Source organism: Sciurus carolinensis, chromosome 12 (assembly GCF_902686445.1).
Source record: "Sciurus carolinensis chromosome 12, mSciCar1.2, whole genome shotgun sequence".
NCBI lineage: Eukaryota > Metazoa > Chordata > Mammalia > Rodentia > Sciuridae > Sciurus > Sciurus carolinensis.
The window spans coordinates 86082491-86103085 of record NC_062224.1 but is presented as its reverse complement, the minus strand read 5'-3'; the positions used below and the strand labels follow the sequence as shown (position 1 = coordinate 86103085).

At 55.1% G+C, this 20595-nt stretch overlaps 1 protein-coding gene across 21 annotated transcripts in view; it reads right to left on the bottom strand.

Moving 5' to 3' along the window:
• Positions 1 to 5871: 5871 nt before the first annotated feature.
• Tnnt2 (troponin T2, cardiac type) overlaps positions 5872 to 20595 on the bottom strand; it is a 20997-nt gene continuing 6273 nt past the window's right edge. For 2 of the 21 annotated variants that reach the window (XM_047520051.1, XM_047520062.1), the window contains exons 2-16: positions 18602 to 18652; positions 17643 to 17653; positions 17524 to 17538; positions 12454 to 12531; positions 12122 to 12157; positions 11248 to 11281; positions 10041 to 10101; positions 9723 to 9839; positions 8872 to 8949; positions 8445 to 8555; positions 7665 to 7673; positions 7241 to 7350; positions 6709 to 6799; positions 6408 to 6448; positions 5872 to 6118 (exon numbers count right to left, since the gene is read on the bottom strand). In XM_047520051.1, coding sequence (XP_047376007.1) covers positions 6073 to 6118; positions 6408 to 6448; positions 6709 to 6799; positions 7241 to 7350; positions 7665 to 7673; positions 8445 to 8555; positions 8872 to 8949; positions 9723 to 9839; positions 10041 to 10101; positions 11248 to 11281; positions 12122 to 12157; positions 12454 to 12531; positions 17524 to 17538; positions 17643 to 17653; positions 18602 to 18642 — 879 coding nt within the window. In that variant the 5' untranslated portion in view covers positions 18643 to 18652 and the 3' untranslated portion in view covers positions 5872 to 6072. Of the gene's footprint in view, positions 6119 to 6407; positions 6449 to 6708; positions 6800 to 7240; positions 7351 to 7664; positions 7674 to 8444; positions 8556 to 8871; positions 8950 to 9722; positions 9840 to 10040; positions 10102 to 11247; positions 11282 to 12121; positions 12158 to 12453; positions 12532 to 14525; positions 14553 to 17523; positions 17542 to 17642; positions 17654 to 18601; positions 18657 to 20595 lie in introns of those variants that run through there. The other 19 variants (XM_047520064.1, XM_047520063.1, XM_047520067.1 and 16 more) reach the window with 17 other exon arrangements.

The window sequence follows — 20595 nt, the reverse complement described above, 5'->3', positions numbered from 1 at the left end:
GGCTATGATCTACAGATGAACAGCAACCAGGACCCCAGGATCCAAGAAATGCCCAGTCTAGATGTGGGGAGAGATAAGGAAATCAAAAGACACAAATGAATGAGACGATGGCTATGTTACTTCACAAGTCATTTTCTCCAAGCAAGGAAGTTATAATCCACGACTTCCCAGGAAGTGATCAAAATTTTGCAGTAGATAGATTTTGACGTTATTTCATGCAAGCTTTCCTATGGTAAGGATGAATGCACACATACATGCATAGTCAGAAATTATTTAAGTATTTGTTGGCTAAAATACAACTTCTTTAATATATGCTTTTGTGTTTCTGTTAAATATATGACTTAATCTGATAAAAATATACCATGCAGATAATTTTTAAATCATGATGAAAGTAATCCATACAGATCCTGCCCTGTATGACCTGGGATGAGTGGCCTAATTTTTCTGAGCCTCCGTTTCCTTGTATAAAAGATGGGGTAGCTCATGTAGAACCAACTTTGCATGTTACTATAATTAGAGATTACATTGCACAGTGCAGGGTGCACAGTTGGTGCTTAATACTTGGAAGCCAATATCATTTATTAGTATTATTCATAGCCTATAAGCTAGGTCCAGTGTGTCCCAGTAGAATCCACTGCTCATTACCTTCCCTGCACCTGAGCAGGTGAGAGATGGGGGACCCGGGGGTCTCTGGGACAAGTTCAGAGGGGAAAACTCCATTTTGTCCATTACCCTCTCCCTTCATCCTCATCGACCTGCGTCCCAGTGACTGGCGTCTTCTGGGAACTGGTAGGGTAAGGGTGGGTGGGGAGAGGATGAGGTGAGGCAGCTCATCCTAAACAGGTCTCCCTGACCTGCCACTCTGCTCTGCAAACCCAGCACAATCTCAGCAGATCTCAGCCTGGGAACCGTGCTCCTGCGGCCGCCTGGCCCCGCCCGGCCCCGCCCACCACTTTCCTCAAGAGCGGTCCCAGCCCTGCCCAGTCGCCTTCGGATTTGCATCGCCCAGGTCTGACTTGACTGGGGAAACTGCTCTGGGCTGGAGGTTCACTGAAGGCGTGGCTCTGTGGCAATGGCGGGTGCACGGTGCAGAGCCCCAGGGTAGGGTGGAGAGGGGTGGGGTGGGGTGGGATGGAGTGACCCCCTCTCCTGCCCCAGGGCCTGGGTGCTTTGCACAGATGTGGAAATCTTTTTCTCCTGAGTCTTCGTTGGAGAGTAATTTAAATTGCTACCGCTGTTGGGGTGGGGGCTGAAACCTTGGGATGGGCAGGTGTGTGAGGTCAGAGCGCTTGTAACAGTGCCATGGAGGGAGGGCTAGGCTGGACTCCCAGGCCCGGCCTCAGGGAAGCACAGCCCAGAGAGAACAGGCCTTCCGTGTAGGGGTTCTCAGGCAGCAGCAGGGCGTCCCCAAGGAAGACGCGGGAGCTCAGGTTGGGGCCAGGAGCCTTCTTGGAGAAACAGGGGCTTGAGCAAGGACCAGAGGGTGAGGAGAAGTCGGACGGGCAGAGGGGGAAGGAAGGAGATTCCAGGGAAGGAAAGGTATGGGAGAGGCAGGAGAGCGGAGGGCACTGGGGAAACAGCAGCTAGCGCCCCCTGGCTGCAAAGTAAGGTTAGAGGGAAACCGCAGAGGGCCCCTGAAGCCTTAGCCTCTTCCAGCCCCGCGGGTGTGTAGACCCAGGCCTCAGCCAGCCCTGAGGTTCACACACTCTTCACAGAGTTGAGGGGTTACCCCCACTAAGGCAACGACAGGGGCTTCCATGGTCCTCAGCTCCCCTCCTCCCCACTCCCCACACATGGCCTGTAATTGTCCCCAAGAAAGAGAAGGCTGCCTGATTGCTCTGTGCCCTGGGCGAAGGCCCATCAGTGCCACTCCAGGCTGGCCTCCTGGCGAGGGGCACAGCAACGTCTCCTCTCCAGCGCCGGGTGGGCAAGGTGGAAAGAGCAGTGAGAGCTGAGCCTCAGGGTCACACTCTGGGCCGCCCCAGCCAGTTCACAGAGGCTCCAACTCCGACCCAGGCACTGAAGGTGGTGGAAATCGGGTTCTCCTCAATCTACAAGGTGCACAAGCCAGGAAGAGTCCTGACTCTGGAGTCCCAGAAAGCTGGGTTCAAATCCAACTTTGTCAGTTGCTCAATGGATGGCACTTTGTGTAAACTCTCTGAACCTCTGTTCCCTCATCTGCAGTGTCGGGTGTGACCTGTGGATCGCAGGTACTCATTCAGAGACAACAGGCCAAAGTAGCCAGCACAGAGCCTGGTGCAGGGGCAAAGGAAGAACCCATGAGATGTATGTTGTGCAGAAAAGAAGAGAGTTGACCTGGATCCTTGGTATTTTAACCCCAACTTATGCTGGGTCTTCCTCCCTGTGCAATGACAGGGCAGGCTGAAACTTCAGAGGGGGAGCTGTACCCAGAAAGGCAAGTGCCCATGGGGACCCAGAGTTCAGCCTGATCTCCCCTGCACCACCAACTACCCCGCCCCTAACTGGGGCCATTCAGAGAGCATGGCCCCGGGCCCTGCCATGAGCCCAATCCTCCCCACTACCTGGGCAGACTCGCGAAAGTGCAGGCCTGCCCCACCCTTTCCAGAAACCAGGCTGCAGAGTTAGAGGCAGAGGCCACTTAGGAGTGAGCTCTACCACCTCCATCCAGGCAGTGGCACAGTCCTGGCCAAGTATCAGGAAGGACAGCCCCTGGCAATGGCGCTTGCCACTCTAGACCCCAGTAGTATGGTCAGGGAGGAGGCCTGGCCCGGGCACCCAAAAGGAAGGAGAGGTCCCTGGAGACTCTGCAAAGCCCCAGTACAAGGAGGGCCCAGCCTGACTGAGCATCGTGAGCCTGGCTTCCCAGACCTTGAGCCCCTGAGAGTGGCTATTCACAGGTTGTAACCAGGACAGCAATCGCAGTGGCCGACAGCGATCGCACGCTTAATCTGTAGTAAGTGTGTGCCGCACTGACAACTGCACGTGTTATTTGAACCCTCGTAACCATCCCTGAGTTTTAGGTAGGAAAACTCAGAAAGAGACAGTAAGTTACTTGCCCAAAATCTGGGAAGGTTTGTCCGGGTGACCAAGCCTTGCCCAGACCTGGAAAGTGGCAGAGGCAGCATTTGCCTGCAGAGAGTGAGGTTCTAGATCCAGAGCAGATTCCGCAACTGCAAAGGCTGCGCCCAAAGCTGGTGGACCCCCTGGCTTTCCCCCCTCCAGTGGGCATCGTAGGAACCGTCCCTGTCCAAGATGCAAGCTTGTCTGGAGAGCAAACCTGATGGAGGAAGAGTCCCCACCTCTCTGACCAGGAGCCAGCAAAGCTTGAAGGTCACTTTCCAGAGCATCTGGATATACACAGGGCACCGAGATCCTTGAGGCAAGGGGTGATGGGTTCAAGTCACAAGGTGCGAACCAAGAGACAGGGAGACTGTGGCTCCTGGGTGTGCAGGGACCAGTGGGCAATGGAGCCAGGTGTCCAGTGGGCACAGGTGGCCCCACTGCAGCTCCATCCTGCTCCTGAGTGGCCAGGAGGCCCAGACCAGCTCAGGTCCATCCCGCACCTTCTGAGTTTGATTCCACACCGTGGGAATCTAAATGGCAGTGGAAATAATGAGTCAACTACACTCCTTATGTTTTTCCTCCACATTTACCTATGACAAAGTTTGACTTATAAATTAGGCAGTGAGCCCCTAACAACAATAACTAACAATAAACTAGAAAAACTGTAACTAGAAAAACTGTAACAATGTGCTATACTAAAACTCACGTGAATATTCTCTCTCTCTCTCTCTCTCTCTCTCTCTCTCTCTCTCTCTCTCACACACACACACACACACACACACAGAGTCTCTCTCTCTCAAAATACCTTATTGTACCACTGTGTCCACCCTTCTTCTGATGATTATGGATCATTGAAACCCAGAAAGCCAAATGTGGATAAGGAGGAGCTAGTGTAGCAAAAGAGACCTTGGATACTCTCACCACCAACAAATGAGGAATTTTGGAGGAGTAAAAGACTGTTCCTGGACTCCAGGTGACTTTAAAGAGAAAAGATATAGCGTGGGACTGACCTCAGGGGGGACACAGAGCGGGAGAGCAAGGGCTGCCTCCTGGCTCTGCCTCATCTACTGGCACAGAGGGGTGATCCTAAGGATCCGATGGGAAGTGGGGGAGCCAGAGGCAGGACCAAGGCTGCTACCATCCCCTCATATTGCTTCAAGGATGCACCTCGAGGCATAGGAGGTGAGCCCATGGGGACTTGATGGTGGTTGGAAAATTCTGGCATCCCAGTTTGGGAACCGATGCCTCTGTCTCCGCAGGATGCCCTCTACCCCATCACGGTGACAGGTGAAGGTAGGACTTCAGTGTCTTGTTATGGGGAGAGGGAATGGGCACTGTCATATCTGTCCTGCCCTATAAACTAGGGACAGTAGGACTGGGGTTGTGCCCAGGAGCTACAGGCAGGTCTCCCGAGGAGCATGGTAAGAGCTCTCCTGGGCCTGAGGCCCCGGCTCCTGCCTCCTGCCTGTTTGGAGGACACTTACATGGGGCCTTCCTGTCCCCCGCTGGAAAATGCTTGGCTTCTGCTAATAACTGTGGCTCTTGAAACACACCATACTGACTTCTGCCTCTGGGACATTTTATGAGGCCCCCACCGTCCCACGCACGTCTTCCCCCTTGGCTTTCTCCTCCTCACCCTCTGGGACTCACAGACATACTTTCCTCCAGAAAGGCCCCTGCCTGCCAATGCCAGGGGGGACCCCATCGGTGCTTCCTGGCCCCCACGCCCTCCTTGCTGCCTCCTGTGGGCTGTGCCTGCTCAGATGGCAGCAAACCTGTGCTGGCACCATGCCTAGCAGCGGTCAGCTCAGGAGACAGCTGTGGAAGGAACAGCCCGATGAATGAACAAAGAACAGAGCTAAGGCTGAGCCCCTCCCTCTCGCCCCAGACCATGGCCTTGTCAAGTCCCTCACTAGTAGCACCTATCACAGTGCCTGGCACACAGCATAAACAGGCCTATACTGTGTCCCAAGAGCTTGAGGGGAGCTGCAATCCTGGATGGCACCGCTGAGCTAGTGGTCACAGCAAGGCCCCGGTGCTCAGAGCAAGGAGACGTGACGCCTTCGCAGACACAGGGCCACTGGGCTCCTGTGGATGGGTGCAGAGTGGGTAACGGGGAAAGGCATCCCAGGAGACGGCATGGCCTGAGCAAAGGCTGAGCGGTGCGAGAGGACAGCGTCCATCAAGAGCGTAGCCTTGAGAGCTTTGAAGCAGGTTCTCTCCCATCCCACGTGGTTTCCATGTCCTGTTAACTGGAATCCATGTCGCTGTGCCAGGCACTTCAGCTCAGGGACCCTGTGGTCCCCAACAAGGGGCATTAAGCCCTAGAGGATATGCAGATCACGGAAAGGGAAAGATCAAGGCATCCGGACTGGGCCAGACTTCTGGGCAGCTCCAGCCTCAACAGCTGCCCAATGAGACCAGCCCTCCTTCCTCCCTCAAGGCTCCTGCCCCACAGACGCCGGGCTCTTAGTGCCCTGGCGAGGAGGAGAAAGAAGACAGCAGAGACCCAGAGAGGCCTGCGTTGTTCCCAGGGAGCGAGTCACAGTGGGCACCCCCCACATGCGACGGTGCCCTTCCCAGTGTTCTGCTCCTAGTGACTCACAGTGGCGAAAGCCACAAGCCCCATCCACTGTGGGTACCTCCCTCCTGGGCTCCAAGGCGGCATGAGCATTCCCTGCCATCGCCTCTCCCTTCTGGAGGCAGGTGGAAGGGACCAGAAGCTCCTCCAAACGTGGCCAGATACCAGGGCCCTGATGGCCACCCTGACTTCCTGAGACCAGGGTCTCATCTCTGGGGAGGTTGACAGAAATGCCATTCTGTGTGTGCAGTGTGTGACGGCTTTTTATTCTTGGCATGGTGTGGGCATGGGGCAGGCAGGAGTGCTGGCTTCCAGCGGGGCATCTCCTGGTTTCCAGACAGGAGTCTGCCTTGGGTACCCAGGAGGGTCCCAGCAGGGTCCCAGGAGCTGAGGTGTGCAAGGCAGGAACGCAGGCAAGGACAGCTTTGGTGAAGGAGGCTCAGCCTCTACTTCCAGCGCCCGGTGACCTTGGCCTTCCCGCGGGTCTTGGAGCTGCAGGGAAAGCAGGACCATTTCATGGGGGCACAGGGCAGGGTGCAGGTTGCCATGGGGAAGGGGGAAGGTTGAGGGATGCTGAGGGTTAAGAAGAGCAGCCTGGAGCTACCTCCAGGGACAGGACAGGGCAGTAGCCCCAAGCTGTGAGAGCGCTCTGGTCCCACACATCATCCCCTACTGGCAAGGAGCGGCCGAGGGGAGAGAGGGAGAATTCCTGGAGGAGCTGGAAAGGGACATCTACAAGCTGAAGGAGGTAGGGAAGGAAAGAAGGATCCCAGATACTTACACCTTCTGATTGTCGTTGATCCTGTTTCGAAGAACATTGATCTAGAAGAAAAGTGGAGGAGACAAAGAACAATTCAGCTCAGGTCCCAGGAGGCCTGGGATGAGAGGGGGGAGCTCAGGCAGCATGGGGGAAGGCGGGAGGGCGCTGGAGCTGCTGGAGACAGGGTGTGGGCTCAAGGTCCCTGGGTTGAATGGATTGACTGGGGACAGGGAGGGGAGCCTGAGAGACTTCAGTGGTGTGGACCCAATCAAACCAGGAGCAGCACGGCGTCGGGAAGAAGCGGGCGCAGCATGAGGCTCACTTCATATCTCTGCTGCTTGAACTTCTCCTGCAGGTCGAACTTCTCCGCCTCCAGGTTATAGATGCTCTGCCACAGTTCCTTGGCTTTCTCCCTGAACACACCGCAGTGGGAATGGAGTGAGTGTCAATAAGGACAGCCTTCATGGCCCTTCACCCTGGTCTTGACCAGCCCCTGAGGTCCCCATGGCAGTGTGGAGTTCTTAGGAACCAACACCAGGGTGAGTTCTGAGTACTGGGAGGGAGGGAGACCATATAGCTCCAGCCCCCTCCCACCTCTGGTGCACAGGTGAACAAGTTGAAGTGCTAAGTGCAGACAGGAGAGGGGCCTGCTCAGTTCTCTTTGCCTATCAGCAAAGCCCAGATGGGTTCCACCTGACCTGCCCAAACCTGACTTCCCAGCAAACCCAGCTTAGGAAATGTGAGGATGTGGCGCCCTCTGGTGGTTCACAGCAAGAAGTGCCCTTTGCCCAGCTCCAGACTCCCAACCCCTCCTTGAGGTCTGCAGTGCCCAAGGGTTCACAGCCTGGCCCCACCTCAGCTGGTCTTCATTCAGGTGGTCGATGGCCAGCACCTTCCTCCTCTCAGCCAGAATCTTTTTCTTTTTCTCCCGTTCGGTCTGCCTCTTTCCACTCTTCCGCTCCGTCTGAATGGGGTGGGGTGAGCAGGGGACTTGGCTAGAGACTGCCCCTTCCTGTTCCCTGACCCTCCCAAACTGCCCCTGGGAGTAGGATGCTCCTGTAACACTCCACACCATCATCTGCCTGGATTCCCTGAGAAACAGGCAAGGGCAGGAGGGTCATTTCCACCCCTTCCCCCCGAGCCTAGCCAGTGTCTTCCACCTCTCCCTCCTCCCCACCCAGCCAGAACTCTGCGCTCCTTCCCCAAGTAAGGCACATCCCCTCCCAGGGATCTCCTTACAACTAAGGGGGGAAGAGAATGTGAGGTTTCAGTACCCACCTGGGCTTGCTAAGCCAGGAAACCATGAGAGAAAGACCCAGAGAGAAAGACCGAGACGGTGACAGAGACACAGAGAGAAGGCAGGGCGAACAGAAGACAGGCAGAGAGACAGGGAGGAAAAAGTGATTCAGATGCTCAGTATAGGCCACCTGGGGAACAGGGATGAAGCTAGGGCTCTGGGCAGCAATGCTGATAGCTTTTGGCAGGTAGGGTCGCCATCAGAGCAGAGGCATGGTGGACTTTGGAAATCTAAGAAAAAGTTCTGATCCTTCCACTGCATAAAGAAAATCAATACCCTCTCCTCTAGTGGGACTGCGGAACAAAGTGAGTTCCCAGGAACCAACTGCCTCTTATGTGTACAACAGACACTTTCCACCTTAGCTCCTGTGACTTTCTCAAAAGAACAGGGTTGGCAATATAATATCAGTGTCCCATGTGAAGACACCAAGACTGGATCCACCTGGCTGTGTGGCAGAGCTGGGTCTCAACCAGAGCTTCGACTCCAAGCCCAGGGCTCTTCAAGCCACACCCAACCACCTTGCGGGTGGCTGGGAACCCATGGGGCCAGAGGCACGCTAGCCTGTGCCCACAGCAGGCCCCTCCTAACAAAGCCACAGTCGGGCTGCGAGTCCCGGGCTGGGCCTGAGGAGACCTCAGACTCCCACCCAGCACCTGGGAAGTGATTCCTGGAATCCCATGGAAAACCTGCCTGCCACAAAGGACACCTCACTTCTCCAGGCTATCCCAGGACCTCCTGGCAACCCCAGCTGCCCCGCCTACCTTCTGGATGTAGCCTCCAAAATGCATCATGTTAGACAAAGCTTTTTTCTTCCGGGCCTCGTCCTCAGCCTTCCTCCTGTTCTCCTCCTCCTCTCGCCGGGCCCTCTCCTCCTGGTTTCCAGAGAGAAGGAAGAGGGAAAATTAAGGGCAAGAGGAGAAAGCCTGGCTCTGGACTGAGATCAGCTTTGTCCCCCCGGGGCAAGCAGCTTCTGAGGCCTGAGTGAACGAGGCCCTGAGCTGGGTGCTCCCCGAGAAGGCCTGGGGTTAAGTGCCAGGGAGCCTTAGAACCAGGGCCACCAGGTCCCGCAGGCCTGCCGGTTTCGCTGGTGTGGTGTCAGAGCCACGACGGCCGCGCTGACGGGTTGCACCGGCTCGCCACTGAAAGGTGTCTGAACAGAGAGGAGTTGGGCATGGCAGGGTCACTCACAGCCAGGCGGGTCTGCCGCTCCTTCTCCCGCTCGCTGCGGATGCGCTGCTGCTCGGCCCGCTCGGCTCGCCGCTTCTCCTAGGGAGAGAGGCAGAGGCCCCAGGGTGCCCCTGAGAGGTGACGTCACGAAGGGAAGGGACCCACAAGGGGTGCCCTGCCTCTGAGCGCCCTCAGCCTACTTCACAGAGGCGAGCGGAGTCCAGCCCTTACCAGGCAGGCTCTGTGAGGATGGCCACAGAGGGCATGGCAGAGGGCCCGCACTCGACATGGCGTGTTGGAGACCGTCCCCACCCTATGGAAAAGGGCAGGTGGCTTTTCCCATCTCCCAAAGGGGCTATGCTGCTGCCCGACCCCGGCTGCGGCAGCTGCTCTGAGCTAAGAGACATACAGCCAGGTCAGCAGCTGCCAGGGAGAGCTGTGGGCGCCAAGCCAGGCGAGAGGAGGAAAGGATCAGGATGACCTGCCCCCGCCGCACTGACATGGGGCTGGGGCCGCTCCCATGTTCCCTGCCTTAGTGGGGCAGCTGGGCCCGGTGGGGAAAAGGCAGGGACAGGGGAGACGGCCAGCATTTGACTAGTCATTGCACAACCCGGGCCTGGGTTAGGCACTGCCACAGTCCAGAGTGGCCACATTCAGTTCCTGCCAACCAGGAGTGTCCAGGCTGGCAGGGAGAGAAGGGGACCCAAGGAGCCACCATGCAGGACACACGAGCAGCTCACTGCAGCAGGGATCCTGAAGGAGCAGCACACTCAGCAGGACTGGGCCCCAGGGCAGGCTGCAGGAGGAGGCGGGCCTCATGCGGGGTGGGGACAGGGGTCCAGAGGGAGGTGGGCTGGAGACCTGGCACCTACAATCCTGTCTTTGAGAGAAACCAGTTCCTCCTCCTCCTTCTTCCGGTTCTCAAAGTGAGCCTCGATCAGGGTCTGCAGCTCGTTCAGGTCCTTCTCCATGCGCTTCCGATGGATGTCCTGCGGGCGGAACCCTGGGGCTTAGAAACCGCCACCGCGTCCAGTGGAGATGGGTGGGCCAGAGCTGGCACCAGCCTGGCGGTGCCAAATACCACCTGCCCCCAGCCCACAAGGCCACCAGGTGTCTCCTCTCATCGGAGCGCTGGTGACTACTCCCAGCCCAGCCTCCTCTGACCTACCCTACCCACGGCCACCACTCACATCGAAATCCACTCTCTCTCCATCCGGGATCTTGGGCGGCACCAAGTTGGGCATGAACAGCCTGTCGGGAGGGGAATAAGAAGTCAGGGAGCGGCAGCCCCCTCAGGATCCAAGGGTAGGACCTGGGGCAGGCCGGGTCTTCTTCCTGCAGGATCTTCCATCCCAGCCAACACACGAAGGTGTCACACTAATGTCAACCACAGGAGTCCCCGCGCTTGCTCAGCACCTGGGAATACACAAAGGCCTCTCACACCCATTGTTGTGTTCTGAACTTCACAATATACCCAGGAAGAAGGCAGCATCCGGCTCCCTTCAGAAAAAGATTCAGAGTGACTAGCTCAAGACTCCATAGCGAGGAGTCAGAGAAGCTGAGACAAGATGGCCACGCCCCTGTGGCTGACCCTGCAGAATCTCTCCAGAGCCCAGGACTTCCTGCAATTTGGTGTTGAGCCAAGACACCACTGAGATGTGACACCGGGCCAGGGTGGATCTCTGGTCCTTGGTTCCCCATCTGCCCTCAGGTCTGTGACACTAAGAGGCTGTGGGGTGCACACAATGGCCAGCAAAGGGGAAGGGCTGCGGGCGGGAAGAGAGCTCAGCCTGGCCTGGGCGGGAGCTGGTTTCACATGACCCCACTGAAGCGAGGCCAGGCCAGCGAGGGGGCCAAGGCACCATCTGCTGGCAGGACAAACACCACCCGGAGGGAAATGCCCCCAGCCAGTCCGACACCCACCACCCAGAGCCTCCAGGCATTGTAGCCTACACAGCCAAGCTGCCCTAGGCTTGAGGCTCTTCAAAACCATGGCACCCAGGCTGGCACAGTTAGGTGCTTGGCTTCCCAAAATTTTCCTCCTGTTTTCCCCAGGTCCCACCTCAGCCCTGGAGGAGTGTATTCTGGTCATCCTACAGTAAAGGAGAGTGTGTCTGCCCAGGACCATGACTAGCCCATCCCCTTTTCCTAGGCCCATTCGAGCCAGGGTGCATGATTGGTAGTGGAGTATAGGGTGGAATTCAGCCCCATTCACTCCCTCCAGCAGAGGTCCTTGTGCAGTATACAACCTGTACAATCGTATATGGTGGTCTGCGCCTATTACCCACCCCCCCAGCTCATGTCCACTGTGCCACACCGCACTCCTATCTTGTCCTCATTGCCCTCCCTCACAGGCCTTCTACTCCCACAGCCTTACCACAGGTGCATCCCACTCACCTGGGCTTGGGTTTGGACCCTTCCACTGGACCATCTGGAGGAGAGAGAAGCATATAGCCACAAGGTCAGGAGGCCGGAACCTGGTTGGGACTCCACCCCTGGTAGGCTGGGCCCTGTGGACCTCCGTTTCCCCCTCTGCATAGGGAGTCCCAATCCCAGTAGCACCAAAAGCCTGAAGGCAGCAAGGGTTGCAAATCCCACAGTTCCTGTCCTACAGAAGCCCCCCCCATGGGGGGGGTCAGGGGACAACTGGATCCTGGCAGGACACATACACTCAGCACAGAACTTAAAAGCCATCTCTTGTTCAGCAGTTCCAGACAACACAGGTTTGCTTCTCCACTTCACTGTGAGGAGGAGCCAGTGGAAAGGTCCCCAGGGGCTCTGACCCCAGAATCCCCACCCAAGGCAGCCATCTTGGTTGCCCCCTGGACTGCCTTGTGGCCACAGGGCCAGAAAGCTAGTGGGCAGGATTCCAAGCCTCAGCCGCCGCCCTCGCTATGATGGTGTGACTACAACCACCTGGTTGGACCAAATCCATCAGACCTGGAAGCTGTTGGCCCTGCATCCCTGTCTCTGTTCTCCTTTCCGGGTGTCCCCTCCTTGTCTCTTCCCTGTTCGTGGCTGTGACATGACAATGGCCACAGCAATGGCCCACCACTGTCCCACCCGTGCCTTGGGAGTTCATCTTATGAACACTGTGCCCAACTAGTACTTAGCCTCTGTGCCAGGAGCTGCCTGTGGGGCTGTGACTCTTTTTCCCAAAATCCCCTCCTGCCCCAACTCCCTGGAAGGAACCTGTGGACAGTCTCCCCCAAGCATCCGCGAGGAGTCCTGGTGCTGCCCCCAAACCTCTCTTGATGTCCACAGTTCCCACCTTCAGCCTCTTTGGCTTCCTCTTCTAGTCCATCTTCTAGACAAAACATGAGGAATTAATGAAGGTCCTGTTCTGAGCTCAGATTCCCCCCAAGAGCTTGCCCCACAAGCAGGTCCTAGCTCAGCTCAACCTGCTGGCTTATGGGGTCAGGGAGCTGTCTTTCACACACCTGTGCCCTGGGCCCAAGATTCTGCCCGACACCAAAGAAGCACTTGATCAGTGTTCATTGATGGACGATCGACAGCACGTGTCAGCCCGGGCAGGAGGAAGGCACCCCGGCTGCAGAGCGTGCTGCACCCCCAAGTCCCTTGCATCTTGCCCCAGAGTCGTACCTTCTGCCTTGGTCTCCTCGGTCTCATCCTCAGCCCCAGTCCCACCTTCAGCCTCCTCTTCTGCTGCCTCCTCCTGCTCTGCAGAAGTGAACCAGACCCATTGAACAAGCTGGCCCCACAGCTCCCAGAAGAGACAGACAGGGAGGGGCACCCAGAAGTAAAAGTGGGACAGTGACCCAGAGCCAACAACTTCTAGGTTCAGCTGGATTTGGTTCAACCAATGCGAATGGCAGGCTGCTCTGTTCTTGGTTTAAACCAAAAGTTGGCAAAAATAATAATAATAAGCCCAAATCTGGCCCCCAAAATATCCCTGGACATGAAGTTGACCCGCAGTCACACACGCTCATTCGCATCCTGCCTGCGGGTACGTTTATGCTACAACCACAGAGCTGAGGGTTTGTGGTAGAGACCGTGGGCCACAAGCCTCACATGTTTACTCTCTGTTCCTTTACACAGCGTTCACCACCCAGGGGAAACACAACAGAAGGACACAGTCAGGCTTCTGAAGAGTCGTTTGGTCCCAAATTTGCCTCTCTGGGAGTCTGGGGATCAGAACTGGGTCTTTCCCAGTACGGAAACCTGGTCCTCTACCTGGAGGTCGCTAGGAGGGCCAGAGATCCGGGCTAGAAGCGTGTTAGGTAGTGGGAGTGCTCTGGGCAGCACCAGAGAAGGGACAGGTCCAGCATATGGTTCATTGCCAGCAGCCAGGGAGGGGCGACTCTGGAGTTCCTTCTGCCTGACGTGACCTCAATGACCTCCAGCTCATTCCCCAACTTTCTACCCCAGGCGCTCCACCCAGCGCCTGGCACCATAGGGCCTCACTTAAGATGGAATATCAGGGAAGCTCCTATCCTGGACCCAGTGACTCTCAAGTCTGGACACCCTCCCTCTGTATCTAAATGAAACCAGGGCAGTGACTGTTTGGGTGGAGGAGACGCCCAACATTTAGATAGTCACACTACCCGAAAGGTCGTCAGGATTTTTCTGTTTTTATCCATTTGCTTTAGCAGGATGGGAACCTGCCCCTCGGGGCTCTTGGAGTAGACAGATTATTAGGCAGCCGGTGACATCGCCACCACAGCTCTGCCTGTCGGAAGGGCTTGGTAAGGCTCCTTGACTGACAGTGACAATGGCAGCCTCCTGGCAGAGGTGGAAGACATGCCTCAGGATGGAGGGGAGCACCCTCCAGGGAGAGAGGACAGCCTCCCCTCCCTCTGCCTCCACGCTCTCGCTCCTCCTTTCCCACGTCGGAGTCACCTCTGAGGCCTGGGGATACCTCTTCTTTGATCCCTATGAGAGGCTTACCTCAAAAATGATCCTTCCAGAAGGAGTCTAAAGGGCCAATTGTGGGGTCCACCTTCAGGCCACCATACTGACACCTCTCCCGCCCACCCTCGTTCTTCACCTCTCTGTGCCATCCACAGCACCCTCGCCCAGGGGTCATGCCACAGACCCGAAGAGGGGGTGCTCTCTGCCCCTCCTAGCTGCCCACTGCATCTGGGGACATCACTGTGGGCAAGTTTGTTCTAGAATTAAGCCCCAGTCTGCCTCCACTGCCCTAGTGCTATCCCTGGTTGCTGGGGACAAGTCCAGCCCCACCCCACCCCTCAGCAGTGCACATCTTAAAGCTGACATCATGCCCTCTCTATTCTGGCTATTTCCAGTGTCCCCAGTTGCTCTTCAGATGACTTTGTCCCCAGGACCCTCAATCCCTGGCCACCCTGCCTGGGAAAGACCGACTCATAGGGAAAGGCCCAGCCTGGGGCACTGGAATATGTGGTGGGGGTCAGACGGGGGGCCATTCTGCAGCCAGGAGTCTCCCTCTAGGGCCACAGTAGGAGCACATGGGAAGAAGATGAGCCAGCCTGGGTCTTTCCTGGCCCTGGGGGAACCAAGGACTCTGGAGGACACACAGGATGAAGGCCTCAGAACTTTGGTCCTGGCCCCTCTGGGGCTGGGGAGGAAAGTGACTGACCCACTCAGCACTCCCCGCCCCAAGGACAGGGCCCCTGGACAAGCAGGTGCACTCAGGACAGCAGGGAGCTGAAAGCAGGCAGGAAAAGCTGTACTACCGTCTTCGTCCTCTCTCCAGTCTTCCTCTTCCAGGTTCAGGGGTGGCAGCAGCAGAGGGGAGAAGCAAGACAGATTAGTGCGGTGTGGAGAGCCCGGGCAGCGCACTAGTGCAGGGCGTGGCCGTGGCCGTGGCCGTGGCCGTGGCCGTGGCCGTGGGGGGCTTGCAGTTAGCCTAAGCCCCACTCTTAGCAGTGCAGGAAACTCACTGCTCAGGAGCTGCCCTGAGCTCCAGGTGCCTGGTCAGTAAGTGAAAATGGTGTCACTCACTCCCGGCCCACGTGAGACTGGAATGCTGTGGCTAGCACCTCCAGAGGGAGGGAAGCATTCAGTAAGCACTAACGAGCAGCTCCCTGCCCCGCCTCCGGACCCCAGAGCCTGGCTGCCCTCTGGCTGAGACACAGGCACCAGAAGAGCAGAGGAGAAACACTTGACAGGGCAAACTTCTGCATTCCTGCTCTAGGTGCGTCTCGGGGACAAATCCCATTTCCAAGTGTGACCAGGAGCTTGGTACCCAGGGGTGCTTCCCTGGCCTGGAAAAAGGACATCAACCATCTAAGGCAGAGCAGAGCGTAACCGGAAGAAATGTCTAGCAACTTCCATGCTGACCTAGCTGTAAGCCTCGCCCCCGGAAGAGCTCACGGCAGCAGAAAATTACTCTCCCAGAGGAAGAGACACTCAGCGCTGTCCATGAAGGATATGGGAAATGACAACCCCCAAGACAGGGAAATGACAGTCCCTGGGAGAAGGTGAAGCATTGATTCTTTCCCAATAAATCCTTTCCCAGTGACAGTATAATAGACCCTGGAGGGAAAGAGATAAAGGCTGCATGCTGAACTCTGGACCCTCCAGCCTTGCCCAGTGAAAACATTGCCCAGTAAAAACGAGTTTCAAATTCTCGCAACCTGTTTCCTGAATGCCCAAACTGACACTTTCCATTAAAGAGATTAAGTCATCTCTCAGTGCAACCTATAAAAACCCAGACCCCTTCTGTAACCAGGGGCCATTTTCTACCCAGAAAGTGAGCCCCTCTGAGCCTGACTCCGCGGGTGAATAAAAGTCAGTGCTGATCCTCAAAGTCTGCTCCCATCCCGGTTATTTGCACTTTCGTTATGGTGCCAAAACGGTTTTGGGTCTTTTTGCTCACAGTCCATACTGTGGGCACTGTGGTCACTCAAAGACAGAACTTGATCTCCCCTGGTCACTGACAGCCAGGTGCTTAGCTGGGAAGGGGGTGCTGCATGGAGCTCAGACCCCTCTCGCCTTATTTTGTTAACTGGCAACTACATCCCACTGTGTGTAGCATGCAGATTGGTCCCGAATCCAAAAGTCTGGTGCTCAAAGCCACCACCCAAACCTGCCCTAATGAAGTAGAAAATCCCAATGCAAAGATCCACCAAGTGGAGAGCTGGTGTGGGGAACATAGCAGAAGTTGGAGACAGCTAGATTTTTTTATCCAAAAGGTATTTCAGATCGCTCCTGAAGGGTCTGGTGTTCCATGAAAACCAAACATGACTCCAGTGGGTTCTTCCAGCTTTGCCTTTGAATATCTCTCCGGTCTCCTCGTTGGTAGCTGCCCCTGGAGCAGCCCTGAATGTGCAGGAGGCACACCCATTTGCCCTAGAAGGAGCAGATACTGAGCCCCCACCAACTCTCTCTCTGGACCTTCCCGAAGTCATTTTCCCTAATCTCTGCACACCTTGTGCTGACGTGATATTTTTGAGAATCTGCTGAGCCACTAAGAGGCAGGTTCCAACGTGCCTGTGATACAGAAGCCCGTGGTGCCTGAGGGCCATTGTGGGCCCTTTGAGGACTGGATGGGGATGGGAGTGAGGTCTCTTAATCACTTCCTGTTTCAGACTCTCAGTAAGGAGAAGCCAGGGAGTTCTGCCAGTGAGATACGGGATCCAAAGCTGAGGAGGGCAGGTGTTAACACCTCCAAGAGCAGGAACAACAAGACAGGTATCTGCTAGGCAATAATAATAAATCTTCATGCCCATATATAATGTCTCAGATAACTGAGCATCTTCATATTCTTAACTGCATTTGAAAAACTATTAAATGGAATGTTCCTAGGTGGGACCATGGTATTGGGGTTATGGGGTTTCTTTTTTTAATAGTGCTTATCTTTTAGAGATACACGCTGCAATATTACAGCATGAAGTGATATGATGTGTGGGAATGATTTTGGATGTATGTTTCAAAATAACCCGGGGCAGATGGAGAGACATGAAAGAAGACTAGGCGTGAGTTGATGATTGTTGGCTGGGTCATGCATCTGGAGGGTGGTTTTTTTTGTTTGTTTGATTTTTGGTTTGGGGGTTTTTGGGTTTGGGGTTTTTTTGGGGCGTGGGGGGCAGGTTCTACATTTTTATGCCTTTCAAATTTTCCATGATAAAAAAAAATAGGAAAAAAAGAAAATAATTAATTAGGAAAAGTGGCAAAGAAAACAGTTGACAGCCAGGTGCAGTGGTCCATGCCTATATATCCCAGAGGCTCTGGAGGCTGAGGCAGGATGATCGAGAATTCAAAGTCAGCCTCAGCAAAAGCAAGGCGCTAAGCAACTTAGTGAGACCCTGTCTCTAAATAAAATACAAAATAGGGCTGGGGATATGGCTCAGTGATAAAGTGCCCCTGAGTTCAATCCCCTGTACCACCAAAAATAAATAAATGAATAAAATACAAAAATGGGTTGAGGATGTGGCTCAGTGGTTAAGTACCCCTGGGTTCAATTCCCAGTACCAAAAAAAAAAAAAAGAAAAAAAAAGAAAAAGAAAAGAAAATAGTTGGCAGAGGAAACAGATTTAAACTTTTTTGTCTGTCTCAAAACCAAGCAATCAAGGTAGGGCTGACTCCCATGACGGAGCCACAGCCGTTGGGGGATCTTTGCTCAGCTGGGAGTTCAGAGTAGACACAGACAATCTGTTTCCCCAGGGCTCCAGGAATACTGGACTCCCGAGATCCCGCCTCTCTGGCCCTCCACCTGCCCAAGGTACATACCTTCCACAGCTGTTTCTGCTTAGAAGAGAAGGCCAAGGCAGCAAGAGAAGAGAGAAGAGGGGGGTCAGTTTCCAGCCACACTGTCTTTCCATCAAATGAGCATATGGGAGTGTGCTTACCTTCCTGTTCCCTGGATACAAAGGAGGATGCTCTCAATACCTGTGCAGGTTCAAGAGCAAGTGCATGCGTGCACACACACACACACACACACACACACACACACACACACCAGCATTTCCCAGAAAACCCCATGTCTCATCTCCCTCTTGGTGCAGTTCACACTCCTCTGCCTGCTTGGCAAAGCCCCCCTAAGCTGGCCCGCCCTTCTCATCTAGGCTACTTGTCACTGTTCCCAGCAAACCTCTGAATCAGCCAGCTTGGTCCCTTCAGCATTCTGCCCACTTCCTCCTCTGATCTCATCTCTGGGCTTCTCCCAGGCAGTGCCCCTTTCTAGAAAGTTCTTCTCTCTCCCAAATCTCTTTTCTCTCTGTAGACTATGCTGGTAAGACTCGCCCTCTCCACAAACCTCCCTTGGCCATCCCGCGCCCCCTGCCTCACACCTGTTTGCTAATGAACTCCCTGCAGTTTGACTCAGCATCCCAACAGCCCAAGAGGACAGGGACTGTGTCTGTGGCTCTGGCGCTCGCTGGCAGCACCTCCCTCCAGGAGACCCTTATTGGATTGCCTAGCTGGGTCTCATCCCCAGCTTCTCTCTAAGACAGGGCTGCGGACCAGCACAGTCCCTTTGTGCACAGGGACCCGAGGTGGAGTGGGCTCTGAGTGGGTGTGATGGGCATGATCAGCTCTGAGGCTGAAGCTCTCTGATCAGTTTCAGGAGCCCCAGCTTCCTGGCTCCTCAGCTAGCAGCCAGTCCCCTACCCAGGTAGGACCCTGTCGACCCGTATTCCCAGCCTGAGCTCTGCCTGAGCTCTGCTGCCCAGAGTGCAGAAGTGGAAAGAAAGGCGTCTTGGAAACAGGCCAGCCACTTCCGCCAGAATCCTAGAGCAGGATTCTGGACCTGGTGTGCGTGGCAGCGTAGAGGGGACAACACTGGGGACAGATGCTCCCAGATACTCACTCCTCGTACTCCTCCACCACCTCTTCTTCCACGTCAGACATGGTCTCTGCTCTGCCTCCAGAAAGAGAAAAATGTCAGAGCTGGCCGAGAGGGAAGCCTGCCTTCCTCCCGAGATCTGGCCCCAGGTGTAGAGCAGCAGGGGCCCCGGGTGAGTATCGCCCCCCTTATTAGCTGTGTGACCTGTAGGGACAGGTCTGTTTCCGCCTCTGTCAGGGGAGATCACAGCAGAGCAGCCAGCCAATGTCCCTTTCATCCCTTGCCCCTGAGCAAGCACGCCGTCTGGGATTTTTGTGTTCCTGTCGGTAACTCTCAAAGCTATGTCCCTAAACTTTCTCCATCTGTCCGGACTGCAGAAGCTTTCAGGGGAGGGAAGTGCTGACAAGCCCTGCCCTCCTGCACAGAGCACCCCCGGGGAGAGTGTCACAGCAGCTGTGGCCATCCCCACCGTGGAATGCCACTGAGCCATCAAAGGGGATGAACCACTGACACACACAATTCCAACGAGTCTTCGGAAATCCTGTCGATTGGGCAAAGCCAGTTCCAAAGGTCACATGTAGGCTTCCACTTACATTCTTGAAATGGCAAGATTATACAAATATAGAACCGATTAGTGATTGTCAGGGGTCATGTGGAGGGTGGGAGGGAGGTAGGAGGGGTGATAAAAGCACACTTGAGGGATCCTTGTGGTTTTGGAACAGTTCAGTGTCTTGACTTGTGGAAATGTGTACATGAATCCAAACAGGATAAAACTACAGAATTTCACACACACAGAGAATACAAGTGAAGCTGGGAAAATCTGACTAAGATCCCCAATTGACTTATCCATGTGCACACCCTGGTTGTAACATTGTACTATAGAGTTTTTCAAATGTTTTCATTGGGAGAATTTGGACAAAGGATATAAGAAATGTCTCTGTGTTATTTATTACGATTGCATATTAACCTGTTACCTCAATAAAAATAGTTTCCCAGCCAGGTATGGTGGTTGTGAGGCTGAGGCAAAAGGATCCCAAGATGGAGGACTTCCTGGGCAACTTAGAGGCCCTACCTCAAAATAAGGACCGAGGCGGGAGTGTATCTCGTTGGTACCACACTTGCCTAGTATCTGCAATGGTCTGGGTTCAATCCCAGGTACTACAAAAGAAAATTGTCTCCCTGGGGAACTCATGTTGAGATGCCCCCCAGGTGGTGAGAGGCTGAGATGATCTGGATGCCGACCCTCCTCCGTTCATTTGCTGAGGTTGTCTGGGCAAGTGTGTCTGATGTCTCTGAACCTTGGTTCTTTCTCTGTGCTATGGAGATGGAGTGTACACATCCTGCCTCTCTGAGATCTTTAAGAGGATCAAATTGATATTTCTGAAAGTGGGAGGCACTGGGCAAGGTCAGGAACAGATGGACAGGTATCCTTACAGGGAGAAGTCAACAAGAGGTGGAAGAGCAAGGCCTAGTGTAGGAGATTTATCTGATCTTAAATGCTGGCCCCATGGTGCCTTTGCGTGTGACCTTGGAAAGGTCATTTCACCTTCCTAAACCTCAGTTCCCTTTGCTGTGAAATTGCTCCTCTCCTGGGATGGAGGCAAAGACGAGAGTTGCTATAAAGTGCCTGGCCAGAGTGGGCACCCAGCTAAAAACAATCATGTCACTATAAACAGTTATAACTGGACCCTCGGGAGCCATGGCAACGCAGTTGACTGAAAGGTGAATGGTGCCTTGTAGGCAATCTGACGATCCTGCACCTGTCCCTATAACTGGGTTATAAGGGAGGAAAGGGACGAGGAGCAGTAGGGTGAGGCTGAAGTCAGGTGGGAGTAGAATCAGAGTGACAGACGGGACCACCCTCTGATCTTTCTTCTGTGCTCTCTACCCACCCCTGCTCCACACCAGACCTGCCAGAGCTTCACCACCCTCGGCAGCCTGACCCAAGCTGCCGGGATGAGGACAGCAGCACACGGAGAGTCCTGCTCTCTCCTTCACCTCTCCCTGCACATCCCAAT